Source organism: Pelobates fuscus, chromosome 3, assembly GCF_036172605.1.
Source record: "Pelobates fuscus isolate aPelFus1 chromosome 3, aPelFus1.pri, whole genome shotgun sequence".
NCBI lineage: Eukaryota > Metazoa > Chordata > Amphibia > Anura > Pelobatidae > Pelobates > Pelobates fuscus.
This window is the reverse complement of record NC_086319.1, coordinates 129,949,490-129,966,091: the sequence shown is the minus strand read 5'-3', so window position 1 is coordinate 129,966,091 and position 16,602 is coordinate 129,949,490. Positions and strand designations below refer to the sequence as shown.

The 16,602-nt window shown below is 41.5% G+C and overlaps 1 protein-coding gene across 1 annotated transcript in view; it reads left to right on the top strand.

Annotated features, from left to right (window-relative positions):
• Nucleotides 1-1,074: 1,074 nt before the first annotated feature.
• Nucleotides 1,075-16,602, top strand: part of PCBD2 (pterin-4 alpha-carbinolamine dehydratase 2) — a 167,842-nt gene continuing 152,314 nt past the window's right edge. The window contains exons 1-2 of the mRNA XM_063445268.1: nt 1,075-1,312; nt 10,740-10,871. Coding sequence (XP_063301338.1) covers nt 1,208-1,312; nt 10,740-10,871 — 237 coding nt within the window. The 5' untranslated portion in view covers nt 1,075-1,207. The remainder of the gene's footprint in view (nt 1,313-10,739; nt 10,872-16,602) is intronic.

Here is a 16,602-nt window from a genome sequence, read left to right as displayed (position 1 = left end):
CCGCAGCGCTTTACAATGGGTGGACGAACAGACATGTAGTTGTAACCAGACAAGTTGGACACACGGGAACAGAGGGGTTGAGGGCCCTAAACAATGAGCTTACATGCTAGAGGGAGTGAGGTAAAATTACACAAAAAGGTAAGGATAGTATTAGACTAGTGACAGTTGCAGAAGAGGAATCAGTTGGGAGCTATTAACAGTTTAATTGATACGCTTTTATGAAGAAGTGGGTTTTTAACGATTTTTTGAAGGAGTGGAGACTGGGTGAGCATCTAACGGAGGAGGGAAGCGAGTTCCACAGGAACGGTGCAGCCCTCGAGAAATCTTGAAGGCGAGCATCAGAAGTGGGAGTACGAACAGAAGATAGACGTAAGTCTTCAGCAGATCGTAAGGGCCTAGACGGGACATACTTGTGTACAAGGGAGGATAGATATTTGGGAGCAGCATTACAAGGGAATCCCGGCTAAAAATGAACGGGTAACTAAAGTAGACTTTGGGCTTGCTTTCCAGGACCACACTTGGTGCTCCAGGCCCATTCAACACCCTATGCAGGACCAGATTACCTATTTGCCCTATATTTAGGGTGATATTTACACACTTTACATAAATCTAGTTTAGTTCATAATCTTGCTGGTTTATGTTTGTATATACACTATCATTAAATAAAAAAACGTGGAATTTTGTGCCTAATTTTTCTTTTTAGTTAATATTTTTAAGTACATTGAATATGTTATGTTAAAGTTCACTTTCAGTTTTTTTTCAATAAAACAAATAAAAGTAATATTTTACCGATTTTTCAGTAACACCCCACATTCCATTTAAAAAAAAAATGTCACTAGCATACATCACGAAAGTATGCTTTTTGTTGCACACACTAAATACAAAGCGATATGAAACAGATTCAGTATACTGGTTAGATATAGGTATAATAACATTGTATCACAGAGCTCTGACATTCTATGGAACACAGAGCAATCACTAGGTCCATGTGCTTGAGCTGCTTACTACTTCCTGCAGGTCTTACTGTGTACATAAAACACTGTCACTAGAGCCCCTCCCAGATATAAGGCAGCAGGAGGAAGCTGTGTTGTGTATTGTATACCCTTATCCTGGCATGCTTCGATATGTACATATCTAGTTTTGAGAAGCTGAGTTAGCCTGTAGATTAGTTTCTCAGACAGTCAGTGCTGAGGGAGGCGGTGCAGCCATGTGCAGCTTCCTGTTTATTTCAAGACTTAGATCATTATTAAATAATCCTGTGGTGAGCAGGGCATTCATACCCGCAGTCTGCAGGAGAGACTTCAGTAAAATGGTAAGTGCTGCCTCCCCCCATTACAGTCACGAGTAATTAAAGGTACACTATCCCATTCATTTGAAAACAGCTCAATACAGCCCAGTCTGCTGGAAATTGTCTCCATGCAGAGAACCAGAGATCAATTGCAAAGCCAATTCTATTGACATAACATTGCTCTTCAGTTACTACTAATACTTCTGTCGATGGGCATAAAGTCCAGTTTATGATTATCTTTATCATAACAGAGCACATTTGTTCGAGGCGGGGGGTCTAAATAAAGTTATAAACAAAAAAAATGAAAAAAAATTGTGCTTCAAATTCGATTGTGGCTTATTATTATAATACCTCAATTGGATGTAGGTGCCAATATCCCCTATAATACTTTTTAAGGTTTAGATCCAAAATCAAGGTAATTGCAAAATTAGTAATAGTCACAATCATTGCTATTCTTTGCACAATTTTGCATCTCCTTAGATGTTGACAGTAACAATGTCTAATGCTGAATAAATTATGTCCATTCTCTTCACAGTACTGAAGAGGGAGCCTTGGATGCAGAAGGTGTGATATGTGGAAGGGGCTGGCATTAATTGCTCTTTGTAAACAGGGCAGTTCTACCGTCCATCAGAGGACTATGCACCTGCTGGGGAAATAAAACAAAAGAGTTATAAGGTGGATTACCTTTTCCCCCAGCAGGGTCAATCTCAATAAAAAGAAAAACATTAAATAAAAATCTGTTAATGGGGTCAGAAATAGCATTTCCCCTAAATATGGCATATCACTCACAAAATATTTACCAGAGTATAACGTGCCCTGGAATATGTGTACCCATGTCTAGAAATTTAAAAGGAACATAAACAAACCAGTTCTGTAATTATGGTAAATCTCAATGTATGTGTATAAGGGATGTAGCAAGTGTGTCTGTGTAGGGCAGGGGTAGTAAACCTTCAGCACTCCAGATGTTGTAGGCTACAACTCTCATTATGCTTTTACAGCCCAATGAAGGTTGCCTACCCCTGGTGTAGGGGATGTAGTGAGTGTGAGGTAGGGGTTAAAAAGGGGTGCAGTTTTATATATATATTTTTTAAAATATTTTTATTCCTCCTCCCTGTTTCTTACCTTGTGGTGGTGAGGGACTCTATAGACTGCACCTCTGTCCGGAATAGACTATGTATGCTCTTCTCGCAAGCCCTGGCATTGTGCGAAATTGAAATGTTTCCAAATTTACCATTGCCCCTGCCTTGGTGAAATGCTCTCATTCTGCAGCCAGCTGAGGTGCTGGCTAGATTTTGCGTGGCTCCACTCCTGCCACAGAAGGCTGAACTGGGTCAGTGAGGGAGGCCTGCCTATAACTGTATAAATATGAAAACTGCGTTCTATAGTTTTAAAATATGGTATACTCAAGATTTAAACAAAACAATATGTTTATGTGTAGATTATATAAATGCCAGGAAACTCAAACATTGGGATTGTTCACTAAAGTGAGAAGTATCGGAAATGCAATGCGAATTTCAAATTTAAGGCCAAAATAGCTGAATTTGGAGAATTTTCCAGTTTTGCTATTTTAGCCGTAAATTTGAAATCCGCTTTGAATTAGAAGTAAACAAAAGAAAGGAGAGAGGAGGCTGGAGAATGGTATATAAGTTCAGTAGGACTGAAAGAGCAGGACATGAATCCAGATAATGAAGTAGTGAAAATAGGAGAACTAGCTCTTAACCCTGAAGTGTATGGTTGTTTAATTGTTTAAATGTAACTTTTAATATTGTAGTAGATAAAAAGTGTAGACAATATTTAGCATTGCCACTAGATAGAGACTTGACCATGCTAAGAAATAATAAAGAATTTAAAGGGACACTATAGTCACCCAGACCACTTCAGCTCAATGAAGTGGTCTGGGTGCCAGATCCCTCAGGTTTTAACACTTCACATTTAAACATAGCAGTTTCAGAGAAACTGCTATGTTTACATAGCAGGGTTAATCCAACCTCTAGTGGCTGTCTTCCTGACAGCCGCTAGAGGCGCTTCTGCGACGTTGGATGCAAAATTCGCATCCAGCGTGCAGAACATCCATAGAAAAGCATTGAGAAATGCTTTCCTATAGACTGTTAAAATGCGCGCGCGGGAGCTGACGTTGGCGGGGGAGGAACGGTCACCAGCGCCGAGGGAGCCTTGCGCTGGATTAAGTTAAGCTGCTGAAGGGGTTTTAACCCCTTCAGCGCCACGGGAGGGGGGCCCTGAGGGTGAGGGTCCTTCAAGGATGACATAGTATCAGGAAAATGGGTTTGCTTTCCTGGCCCTATAGTGATCCTTTAACTTCACCCCTTTTATTCATTCATAACATGCCCCCCCCAATTTCATATCTCTAATTAATTTACTCATATATTTATTTTCAGAAACATATTACTTAACTGCTCTGACAGCTAATCACATCTTAAAACTATTAATAGTACTCATTACTATCACAGTTATTATTTTAGGAGACTACACTTTAATACTATTAATATATTCAGTATATACATCGACAACATTAGACACACTGTTTATGTTCATTTGGCTGCTACTCCAATAAGATTGGACATCTTTAATAAACTGCCATATAAAACCATTCATCAATTGATCCTACAATCAAACTACTATATGACCTTTTTTTTCTGTTGTTAATTTATTCAGACCCTTTATTACTCCTATATAGAAGAACAAAATAGTGGTAAATTGGCGCTATAGTGGTGTAAGATAGATAGTGCTGCTGAAAACCACCGTGAAATCAACCACTTAATTCCACACAGTACATACAATAAAAACAGAGCACAAAATGGTGGTTAGCGCTCTATGCAGTAAATAGTGACAACAAGTATGCGCACAGTGTTCAAAAAAGTGCAGTAGTAGAAATTTATACATATACTTTTAAATAAACTTTATCCAGAGGAATTTCTATAAGACAAAAGAGCTCACATAGGGCAATATAATCGTCCTAGTGTTTCTTCCTGTGTTTTATCTAGGAAGATCCCCTGCATGCAGTTTGCTGTGCTTTTTATATCTGAGGAATTACACCTTTACATCCTACCTATGCCTATTTACCTGAGCCAGTTTTTTTTTAATACAGGCTCATGAAAATGTGAGGAGGATGCAACGATTGTATTAATATTTTAGTCACACTGTGTACACTATACAGACTATATTGCCCTATGTGAGCTCTTTTCTCTTATAGAAATTCCTCTGGTTAAAGTTTATTTAAAAGTGTATGTATAAATTTCTACTACTGCACTTTTTTGAACACTGTGCGCATACTTCTTGTCATTATTTACTGCATAGAGCGCTAACCACCATTTTTTGCTCTGTTCTCCCTTTATTACTCCTATTGGCTGACCTACCTGTCAATCAATTCACTTAAGCTCCGGATTGGTCACTTCTCTACCAATCATGAGAAACAGCCTGATATTTAAAACCTCTGTTAGCAGATGCTTATTTACCCCTGAAGAGCCACCCAAATGGCAGAGTCGGGGCTCCACCATTCACCCGTGGTTAGACTGCAGACCCTTTACCGACAGTTTGTGATCACTGGCGTGCAAGCAGCACGTGCATTCTAACAGACTTCCCTGCACTGAATTCTTCAGTAGCAGTCTGACTCGGGTGAACAGACCTTCTGGCGTCCATAGAGATAGTTAAATTCTCTCTTACTTACAGGTGCCCTTGAAGGCACAGACTAGCAAATCCTTGCAGAACTATTACTTCCAGAGATAGTTAGATTCACTCTCTCTCTTACAGATGCCCCGAAAGGCACAGATTAGCAAATCCTTGCAGCAGAATTACTTTTCTGCCGATTTGATTCTACATTGCATGTTGGGATGGTGATTATTATCGACGGTGTTATCCAGTGACAGTTTGACTTAGTTTTGATACTCCAGCGTAGGTGCCCTTGAAGGCACAGATTTAGCATTTGTATATACTAGCATGCCGATATTTTCACCATTACCGTAACTATTATTGTTTACTCTACACCAACAGTTCTGTCTAGGACTTTACTCCTCACTGTTTCAGTAGCCACTGTACATTGACTGCACTCCCAAATTGCAGAGGATTTCCCCTGGCACAGAATAGCAAACATGATGTTATCATACCATGTTGCATTGTGGTGATAAATTGCTACAGATCGCTTTGATTCTCCATAGGACACTGTCTTCGATTATCATTGTCATTCAGCTCTGTCTGCTATCTATCTATATCTATACACATCCCATAGTAAACCTCTATTTATGTATATATATATCTTTTGATTATTTTTTTTCCCTTTTGCAACACTGCAAATATTGTGAATAGAGTATCTATTTCTTTGATTTTATTTCTTAGCATGGTCAGGTTTTGTCTCCATCTAGTGACAATACTAAATATTGTCTCTATATACTCTTTTTATCTACTGCAATGTAAAAAAATTACGTTTTAAAAAAATGAACTAACCATACTCCAGGGTTAAGAGCGAGTTCCCTTCTTTTCACTACTTGAATTAGAAGTATGTGCAAAGTTACTTCTTGAAATGCTGCATGTTCAGATCAATTCTAATATCAACTCAGCATAAAATACGTCTTCTGTCAGTGCGCACTGTGTGCTGGTGACACTGTCTCTTTCCCCTCCTTTCCTGCTTGAGTGAATTGAGCCTGCTTCCCTACATTTCTTCATATTTGTCAAGTTTTTATTTCTAATTCCCTCCTTTCTACTGTCCACTCCCTTCCCCACCCATTATAACCATCCATGCATGTGCTTTCATCTGGTGAAAACGTCTAATTGAATCCTTCTCTAAGAGAAGGATTTGTTTGGACTACAGAGAGGTAGTAAGTAATGGGTCGTCCATGGGGCGTGTAAGTAAACCCATTAGAACCATTGGTCTATAGATATTTGCAATTAAATAATCGAGAATATATGTGATGCCAAAATTAGTCACATATAAAATAATTACAATGAAAATGTATTTACTGATCATTTGAGAGAACAAATTTATTACAATGATTAATAAGATGGCAACATATTCCGCAGCACATTTTAACAAATGAGAGCAGTAGGTAAAGCGTGCCCTGCCCAAATGAACTTACAATCAAAAATTAAAGTAGGTTTTATAAAGCCCTTAAAGGGACACTCCAGGCACCCAGACCACTTCTGCTCATTGGAGTGGTCTGGGTGCCAACTCCCACTACCCTTAACCCTGCAAGTGTAATTATTGCAGTTTTTCATAAACTGCAATATTTACATTGCAGGGTTAACTCCACCTCTAGTGGCTGTCTATTAGACAACCACTAGAGGTCACTTCCTGGGTTCTAGCACAGGTTTCCTGTGCTAGAGCGTCGCTGGACGTCCTCACGCTGTGTGAGGACCTCCAGCGTCGCTCAAAACCCCATAGGAAAGCATTGAAATGATTTTTCTTTTTTTTTTTTTGTCAATCTCTTTTTATTGAAATTTTGTTTTAATCATACCCATGCGGGTCATGAGACACAAGAAACATATAATACACGTAGCATTATGAAACATATCATGACATAAACATTTGCGCTACTGCACAGTCATGTATTAGGGAGATTGGACCTGCAGAGGTACGTTATCAGGCGTGTGTGGACTGCTTCGGGAGAATGGATGATTGGCGATAATGGTCTTAGGGTAACCCCAACGGGTTTTTGAGTTATGGCCTTCTTCTATATGTACCCAGATCCCAGGAGGGCCTGGGGGGGGGGGGGAGGTAGGTAGGTTTGGAGCGGTCGCTCCCTCTTTGCAATGGGGGGGATGGGTGGACTAGGTGTGGGTCTGGGCCAACTGGTAGTGCGTAGCTGTAACAGTGTAACATAGTCCATGTTAGGTATAGTCTCTGTTGCTCCTGGGGAGATCAGGCCTCAGGAATGGGTCACTGGACGGTGTCCTGGGTGGGTGCGGGGATGCCCAGTGCGTGACAGAATGTCGGGAACTCTGCAAGCGTGGAGAGTTTGTGGACAGTTCCGTGGTGTGTGACCACCAAGAATCTGGGAGACCTCCAGTGGTATTCTATTCCTGCTTCTCTGAGGGTGTTGGTTACTTGCTTCAGCGATCTACGCCATTGTAGCGTTGATCTGGTGAGGTCTTGATAGATGGTGAGCTGTGCGCCTTCAAATGGTAGTGGCGTTTTGCCCCTGAGAGCAGTCATCAGGATTCTCTTGTCTTGGGAGGTAGCACAGCGGACTATCACATCTCGGATCAAGTTTGGAGCTGTTCTGCCTGAGGGTGGAAGACGGTACATCCCGTCTGTGTTAAATTTCTTGGCCTGTGTGGGTGGCAGGATGGCCGCCACTAGACGCCTCAGGTAGTGGGGTAGTTCGTCGGACGAGACGGTGTCTGGCACTCCCCTTATTTTTATGTGGTTGCGTCTTGTTCTGTCGTCGAGGGCGACATAATGGAGGGAGAGGGCTTGTTGTTGGGTCTGAAGGGCCATTACGGTGTCTTGCAGGGATGTTAGTCCCTGTTTGATGTTAGTGACATCGTCCTCCGTGGTCTGCACCCTGTCTGCAATTGCCTGCACATCAGTTTTAATAGCTGCTATGCTGGTCGCCAGGAGGCTTTTTATTTCCCCAATTAAATGCTGGAAGTCCCGCTGGGTGACTGGGGCAGACCCATCTGTGGTTCCCCCGGGCGTTTGTGCCTGTTCTGGAGGTTGGGCAGGTGGAATGGGACCCCTTGGTACCTGAACGGTGTCATGATCCGCCGCTCCCGCCATTTTGACTGGCGGGCGTTGTTGCTGCAGCATGGTGCCTATGTCCCTGGACCCTGGTGCCATCTCCGGTGGAGGTTTTTGGGACCGCCGGCCCATCTCCGCCTGGTGAGGTAAGGGTGCTATGTGGGGGTCGTCCACTGCAGTCTGTGCCAGTTCGTCCAGGAGTGCTGACCAGTCGTGGGCTGCTCCAGGCTTCTAGGCTGCGGGTCTGTGCTTCCGGCGGTTCACCCGTGCCGGGTAAACGAACGGCATGGGAGGTTGCAGGGGTGAGTCCAGACGGTGCCCCCGGTCAGGAGTGGGTCTATTGGGGGTGTTAATCCCCTTTAGTCAGGCTTTATTGCAGGTTTTAGTCGGGATCCGTGCTGTGTTGCGACCGCTCCGGCTCGTGGTCAGGCTCCGCCCCTGAAATGATTTTTCAATGCTTTCCTATGGGGAGACGTAATGCGCATGCGCGGAATTTCCGCGCATGCGCATTAGGTCTCCTCGGCCGGTGAGCGAGATTAGTCTCGCCCACCGGCCGACGTAATCACTAGGAGGAGCGTCGCGGAGGCGGAGACAGCGGCGAGGGACATCGCCGCTGTCCCAGGTAAGTCACTGAAGGGGTTTTCACCCCTTCAGTAACCGGGGATTGGTGGGTGGGAGGGAGAGGGACCCTCCAGTGCCAGAAAAACGGATCGTTTTTCTGGCACTGGAGTTTCCCTTTAAGGACCAATTCATTGGTTTAAAGATGCTGTATTGAAATGGAATATCATTCTTGGTCGATTGCAGCAGGGATGTTTATATAACTTTTTTAACTGACCAAATTGTGATCCTGGCATGATTCTTAAATGTTTAAATATTTTCCTTTGCATTCAAAGTTTGTTAAATTGATTTAATAACCCAGTTAAAGTAGTTACATTGTTCACATTTTGTTAGCTTAGAACAGCTAGATTGTATTATCTTTGTGATCTAGCACCATCTAGTGAAATTATTTAGGTAGAGCATTATAGAGCCTTATCTACACTGATCAGCCATAACATTAAAACTACTGACATGTAAAATGAAAAACATTCATAATATTATTACAATAGCACCTGTCATGGAGTGGGATATATTAGGCAGCAAGTGAACAGTCAGTTCTTGAATTTCATGTGTTGGAAGCAGGAAAAATGCACAAGCAAAAAAAACCTGAATGACTATTGACAAGAGTCAGGTAGTGATAGCTAGATGACTGGGACAGAGCTTCTTCAGAACAACAAGTCTTTTGGGATGTATCCAGTGGCAGTACCTACCAAACGTGGTACAAGGAAGGACAACTGGTGAACCTGGGTCAGGCTCATGGGCGCCAATGGCTCATTGATGCACGTGGGGAGCGAAGGCTAGCCTGTCTGGTCTGATCACACAGAAGAGCTACTATAGCTCATATTGCTGAAAAACTTAAGGCTGTCAGAACACACAGTGCATCACAGTTTGCTGTGTATGGGGCTGCATAGCCGCAGAGTGGTCAGAGTGCCCACAATTACCCCTGTCCAATGCCGTAATTGCCTTCAAAGGGAACGTGAGCATCAGTACTGGACCACAGAGAAATGGAAGAAGGTTGCCTGGTCTAATGAATCATGTTTTCTTCTAGATAAGGTGGATGGCAACAGGATGCACTATGGGAAGTAGCCAGGCCAGCGGAGGGGCAGTGTTATGTTCTAGGCAATATTCTGCTGGGAAACCTTGGGTCCTGGCATTTAAGTGGCTTTTACTTTGACATGTACCACCTACCTACAGAGTGTTACAGACCGCGTATACCCCTTCATGGCTGTGGTGTTCTGTGATGAATGTTACCACTTTCAGCGGGATTAGGTTTTACTTCCATGCCCTACCACACTGCAAAAATTGTTCAGGAATGGTTTGAAGAACCGGACAGTGTTCAGTGTTGCCTTGACCTCCAAATTCCCCAGATCTCATTACGATTGAGCATTTGTGGAATGTGCTGAAACAACAAATCTGATCCATGGAAACGTCACCTTAAAATGTGCAAGAGTTAACCCCTTAAGGACACACGACATGTGTGACATGTCATGATTCCCTTTTATTCCAGAAGTTTGGTCCTTAAGGGGTTAAAGGATCTTCTACTAATGTGGAGTCCATACCTCAATGCATATATTGGCAGCACAAGGGGGACCTACATGATATTAGGCAGGTGGTTTTCATGTTGTTACTGATTAGTGTATATATGCAAATATATGTGGTACGATAGGAACTGAATTTGATGTATATCAATTTTATGTAGTATTGACAAATGTTACTTAGCATTTTACAGGTATTATGTGTACGTGTAGTTAGTGTTCTTATTATAAAGATGCATTATTATAAATGTATTGTTATGGTATTAGAGGATGTATATAGGAAGTATCTGCTCTGCAGACAATCTCACTGAGAATGGAAGGCATATACATATTGAGCAAGACTAAACAATGTAAGCGGACACTATAGGATATACGTTTGCATACCTATAGAGAATGAACTGCCTGTCAAATAGGGGAAATATACTGGACTGCACTCTAGGAAGTGGCAGATGAAAATTGGTGAATGGCAGTAATAAGTGAGGTCACACAAACGGTCTCCTTTAAGATTACAGATGATTCTGAATATTATATAATATTGTGAGTTGTCATTTATCCTTTTTTTTATGATTTGTAAACCACAAAAAAAATCTAGACTCATATATTGACTACATTCAGTATTGCTCTGCAGACTTCACAAGGCCACTTACTAACTCCAGAGGAACGAACTCAAGCAGTTCAAGAGCTCAGCACAATAGGATGGACTGAGGTCCCTGCAAGAAATGCCATTTATAAGGAATATATATTCAAGAACTTCAACCAGGTAATGCATTTTCAAATATAAAGTTTTACATGCCAAACTTCTACATTTTACTTTCTGGGATTTACTGGTTATATGTTTCTTATGGAAAAAAAGTTCACAAATTTACTAGCGTAGTCTTGAAATTTACATTTTGACTGACCTCTTTTGGGAGCGGTTACATCTCCTGGAACATGATGGAGACCAACAGTTGAGGTGAAATATTACATGCCTTGGCTGTAGTTAGCAGGAATATGATCCTGGATAACCAGTTCTCTCTCCACATTCACTTGAGCGGACTGTCTGAGATATCCTACCTTGGTTGGTCTCAAACATCAATATACACTGCTCAAAAAAAATAAAGGGAACACTTAGACAACACAATGTAACTCCAAGTCAATCACACTACTGTGAAATCAAACTGTCCACTTAGGAAGCAACACTGAGTGACAATCAATTTAACATGCTGTTGTGCAAATGGGATAGACAGCAGATGGAAATTATAGGCAATTAGCAAGACACCCCCAATAAAGGAGTGGTTCTGCATGTGGTGACCACAGACCACTTCTCAGTTCCTATGCTTCCTGGCTGATGTTTTGGTCACTTTTGAATGCTGGCAGTGCTTTCACTCTAGTGGTAGCATGAGACGGAATTTACAACCCACACAAGTGGCTCAGGTATTGCAGCTCATCCAGGATGGCACATTAATGCAAGCTGTGGCAAGAAGGTTTGCTGTGTCCAGAGCATGGAGGCGCTACCAGGAGACAGGCCAGTACATCAGGAGACGTGCAGGAGGCCGTAGGAGGGCAACAACTCAACAGCAGGACCGCTACCTCTGCCTTTGTGCAAGGAGGAACAGGAAGAGCACTGCTAAAGCCCTGCAAAATTACCTCCAGCAGGCCACAAATGTGCATGTGTCTGCTCAAACGGTCAGAAACAGACTCCACGAGGGTGCGGTTGACCCTGGGTTCCTCCTAATGCAAGACAATGCTAGACCTCATGTGGCTGGAGTGTGTCAGCAGTTCCTGCAAGACGAAGGCATTGATGCTATAGACTGGCTTGGCTGTTTCCCAGACCTGAATCCAATTGAGCACATCTGGGACATCATGTCTCGCTCCATCCACCAACGTCACGTTGCACCACAGACTGTTCAGGAGTTGGCAGATGCTTTAGTCCAGGTCTCGGAGGAAATCCCTCAGGAGACCATCCGCCACCTCATCAGGAGCATGCATATGCGTTGTAGGGAGGTCATACAGGCATGTGGAGGCCACACACACTACTGAGCCTCATTCTGACTTGTTTTAAGGACATTACATCAAAGTTGGATCAGCCTGTAGTGTGTTTTTCCACTTTAATTTTGAGTGTGACTCCAAATCCAGACCTCCATGAGTTGAAAACTTTGATTTCCATTATTTAATTTTTGTGTGATTTTGTTGTCATCACATTCAACTATGTAAAGAACAAAGTATTTCAGAAGAATATTTAATTCATTCAGATCTAGGATGTGTTATTTTTGTGTTCCCTTTATTTTTTTGAGCAGTGTATATACGTGTGTGTGTATGTAAAGAACAAAGTATTTCAAAAGAATATTTAATTCATTCAGATTTAGGATGTGTTATTTTTGTGTTCCCTTTATTTTTTTGAGCAGTGTATATACGTGTGTGTGTGTGTGTGTGTGTATATATATATATATATATATATATATATATATATATATATATATATATGTATGTATATGTATATAGACCAACCAAGGTAGGATATCTCAGACAGTCCGCTCAAGTGAATGTGGAGAGAGAACTGGTTATCCAGGATCATATTCCTGCTGACTACAGCCAAGGCATGTACTATTTCACCTCAACTGTTGGTCCTAATCATGTTCCAGGAGATGTAACCGCTCCCAAAAGAGGTCAGTCAAAATTGTGTGTGTGTGTGTGTGTATGTGTATATGTATATATATATATATATATATATATATATATATATATATGTAAATAGAAAAAAGGTTGCACTCTTGAGTCTTTCAAATAGTAAACAAAGTGTTTAATCCATCAAAGGGTATACAATAGAATGACCGACGTTTCGACCCATTCGGGACGTTTCGACCCATTCAGGTCGAACTTGAGGAAGACCCGAATGGGTCGAAACGTCGGTCATTCTATTGTATACCCTTTGATGGATTAAACACTTCATTTACTAATTGAAAGACCCAAGAGTGCAACCTTTTTTCTATTTACTTTGTATATAACCAGCGTGGAAGTGCACCAGGGCATAAAATTCAATATTGCATTACCAGCAAGGGTGAGTGCCATTACACTTCTTGTTATATATATATATATATATATATATATATATATATATATATTGCCAAAATACCAGAGTATTGCAGTATGCAATGCTACCTTTTTTATTGGATTAACATAATATTTTAAAGACAATCTTTCGAGAGTTTTCCTCTCTTCTTCAGGTCTGAAGCAATACTAATCAATCTGATAGAGTTTAACACTTAAAAGAACTGATGTGGGGGCGTGGCCTGACCGCTGAGCCGAGAGGACGCTAACCTCGACAGCTCCGGCACATCGAGGTGCTAAAAACGGGGGAAAAACCCTAAAATGGCGGTGAACTAGCGACAAAAGGCCTCCTGGTGAAAGGGGGAACCGGGGCGCACACAACAATGTCCTCCAAGCGACACCCGCTCCGGTACGTACCGATCACCCGGGAGGGGCCTACCAGCATGGCGGGCGCGGGAGAGACGGCCACTCTCCTGCCGCCAGGCACAGATGACACCTCGCTCCACGTCCCACGTCCCCCCCCTTCTGGACCGGCTGGGGTTATCCCGGGCCACCCCCACACGATCCCCACAATACAGTCAAGCAATTAGCTCACCAGACCCAGAAGGAAGCAGGGCAGACTACTAAATGGCGGATAGTACTCACACCGCATCTCTAGCCACAGCATGGAGCTACGACTCGACCACATATTCAAATGCTTCTGGGAGAAGCTAAAGGGCCTTACATGGCCCACAGAGCAAGAACCCCCACAGGGAATCACACCACAGTGCTCACCACAGGAAAACTCAGAGCGGTGCGCAGCCAACCCACAGCACTCCTACTCGAGACCGAGCAGACACAAGAAAAGACCCACTTCGATGGCCAAAGTGTCACCCACAGCAAGGCGCCTCATACCGCCTCACCAGCAAACAGAGCTCCAGCATGGACCCGGGTGCAGCCAACAGAGCAAAATTGAGGAAGCGTCGTACCAAGGGTCCTACATTAACATTAACAGCATATATATATTTCCAAATAAACAAAAAAAAAATGACCTTGCAGTGCACATGATGACATTGTTTGAAATTACTAATTTCAGAAGCTGATGTACTTCCACTTCACTTCAGTTATGAGAAGAGTAGTAAATCGGGGGTACTAAGTAATAGATTGGAGTTATATATTGGATGATCTTATCTTGGTTTCACATTTTTATAATGTAACACATATTCAACAACTATTAGAATTCACAAAATATAGCAGGTGGAGACTGATTAATGCTTTGTATTTTACTAAAACTCCTTGCATAAGTAAGCAATGAAACACATATGATATCTTTTGATTGTGTTGGGATTTGAATTAACTTCCAGGGGGAGCTTTTTTTCTTCATAATTAATCTATCTTTGGTGAAATGTATGATATCACAGTACCACGTGCCTAAATGTTTAACGTAAGCATTTTTATTCTGAAGTTTGTCATCATTTTCTTCCCATGCTGCTTTATTTTCTATGTTGAAAATATGTAGTTCATCATTCTCTCACCATGAATAGTTGCAAGGTAACTGAAAATAGCAGACAATATATTCTGTGTCTTTTTTATTTTTTGTCACACCTACTGCTATGGGTGTGTGTATGTATGTATATGTCTATGTGTGTGTATGTATCTCAAATGTGCTTAAGTTAAGTAATAGGCTATATCTCACCTTGCCTTCTGTAACCGAGTCATTTTGATTTAGTGGCCATTTGCTACCTACATATAAGTTGTAATGTAATTCTGCACTAGTGTCTGAAATCATCTGTTCATTTGTTCCTTCTAACCTCTTCTCCAAGGTATCTGTTCATTGTGTTCCTATAGTTTCATACTTCTGCCATTGCTGTTTATTTTTATCTTTATCCTAATCTTCACCATATTTATTTTAATTTCATCATCAGTATCCTCTTGCAATCTACTATGTATTAGAGCTCCACTCTGTCTCACTATTATATTATTGCTGTTACTTTTTTATTGTCAGTACTGCAGCTTTCCCTTCCTTCTCAATCAATGTGTGGTTTTTGTCCTTTTGTTTGCTCCTACATCGGTAAAGTGCTTTGTGTGCACTCGCTGCATGTTTCCTATGATGGTACCAGGGAGTGTTAAGTGCCTTAGCTATTTAAGTTTATTTTGGACTTCAGAATTGGACCTATGAGCTACCCTTTAGGTAAACACTGGGTACCACTTAAGAAGCCTCTGTGTGCTGGAAGTGGCACGTGTGCCAAAGCATCATATCACTGTTATGGAGGATATATTTATAGCTTGTATATTTGCTACCAAGTTTATGAAGTGTAGTTTGGAATAGAGAAATGTACATGTTCCCACTGTACATAATGCACAATACCAACAGGAAAAGGCAACACAGCACCAAAAAGATACATTTAAAGTGCACTCAATACATTAATACATACATGGACCACTTGGAGTATTTCATATTAAGTTAACCTCAAAATGAAAAACAGGAAAAGAAAAAAGTGCAATATAGTTAAACAATGTGCAAATATTCAGTGAGATTAATGCAGAAAACTTTTCAGAGCTTTTCAGATTCCTTTTTTCAGAGCTAAATTAGAGCTCTGCTGAATTGCGCATGGACAGTATAATCCCTGTCTAAGGATATATGTAGGTCCAGATGACCGTTCTTCAGATTGGGTAATGCCAGTACAGTATGTAAAAACAGAATCAAAAGAAACTCCAACAGTGAAGTAAGTACGGTACTTTGAAATCAAATCTAAAGAAGGCATTGTACTTGCAATTGACACACGTGTGTTGTATGTTTGTACCACCATTTTTTTTTCATAGTTCTACATTGTTTAAAATCCGATAGGACTGCTATGCCTTTAAATGCCGTGCTTCAAATATTTGTCCCATTCCAGTCCTGAAGGAGCAAGCCCTGAGGGACCTCGGCACTGCACTAAGGTAAGCGTAAAAGGGGGGGGGGGGGGGGGGGTGCAGAGGGACACTATAGTGTTTCATTAAAGATGCCTCACAGGTACTTATATATATTTCTATCAAAATTATCTGACCTAGTTATATATACTGCATACAAGATCATGTTTAGGTTATTCCTTTGAGACAACATAATTTTTATCTACAACAAAATTAGCCATCGATAGACAGAGGCAGGAAATTGTGAATGCAGTTCAAGTGGATCCCTCCATGCCATAAACTGAATAGTCAAAAATAAATGTATGGACATTTTATATATAGATGTAGTAGACTGGATGTTATTTAAACAGGGGAAATCCCAAATGCATTCTTTTTTTTTTGAATTCGTTATTTTTGTTGTGCAAGTAATAACAATACATCTTACACTGCCACGACAGCACATGCAAGCATAGTTCTGACATAGTTGTACATTTGTAGGACAGTTTGGTCTCTGCACGTTTTTTTCTTTTTCTAAACATAAGGATAAACAAGCTGTTATAACACATTTGCTGCAGGTCTCGGTAACTTTTTGCATT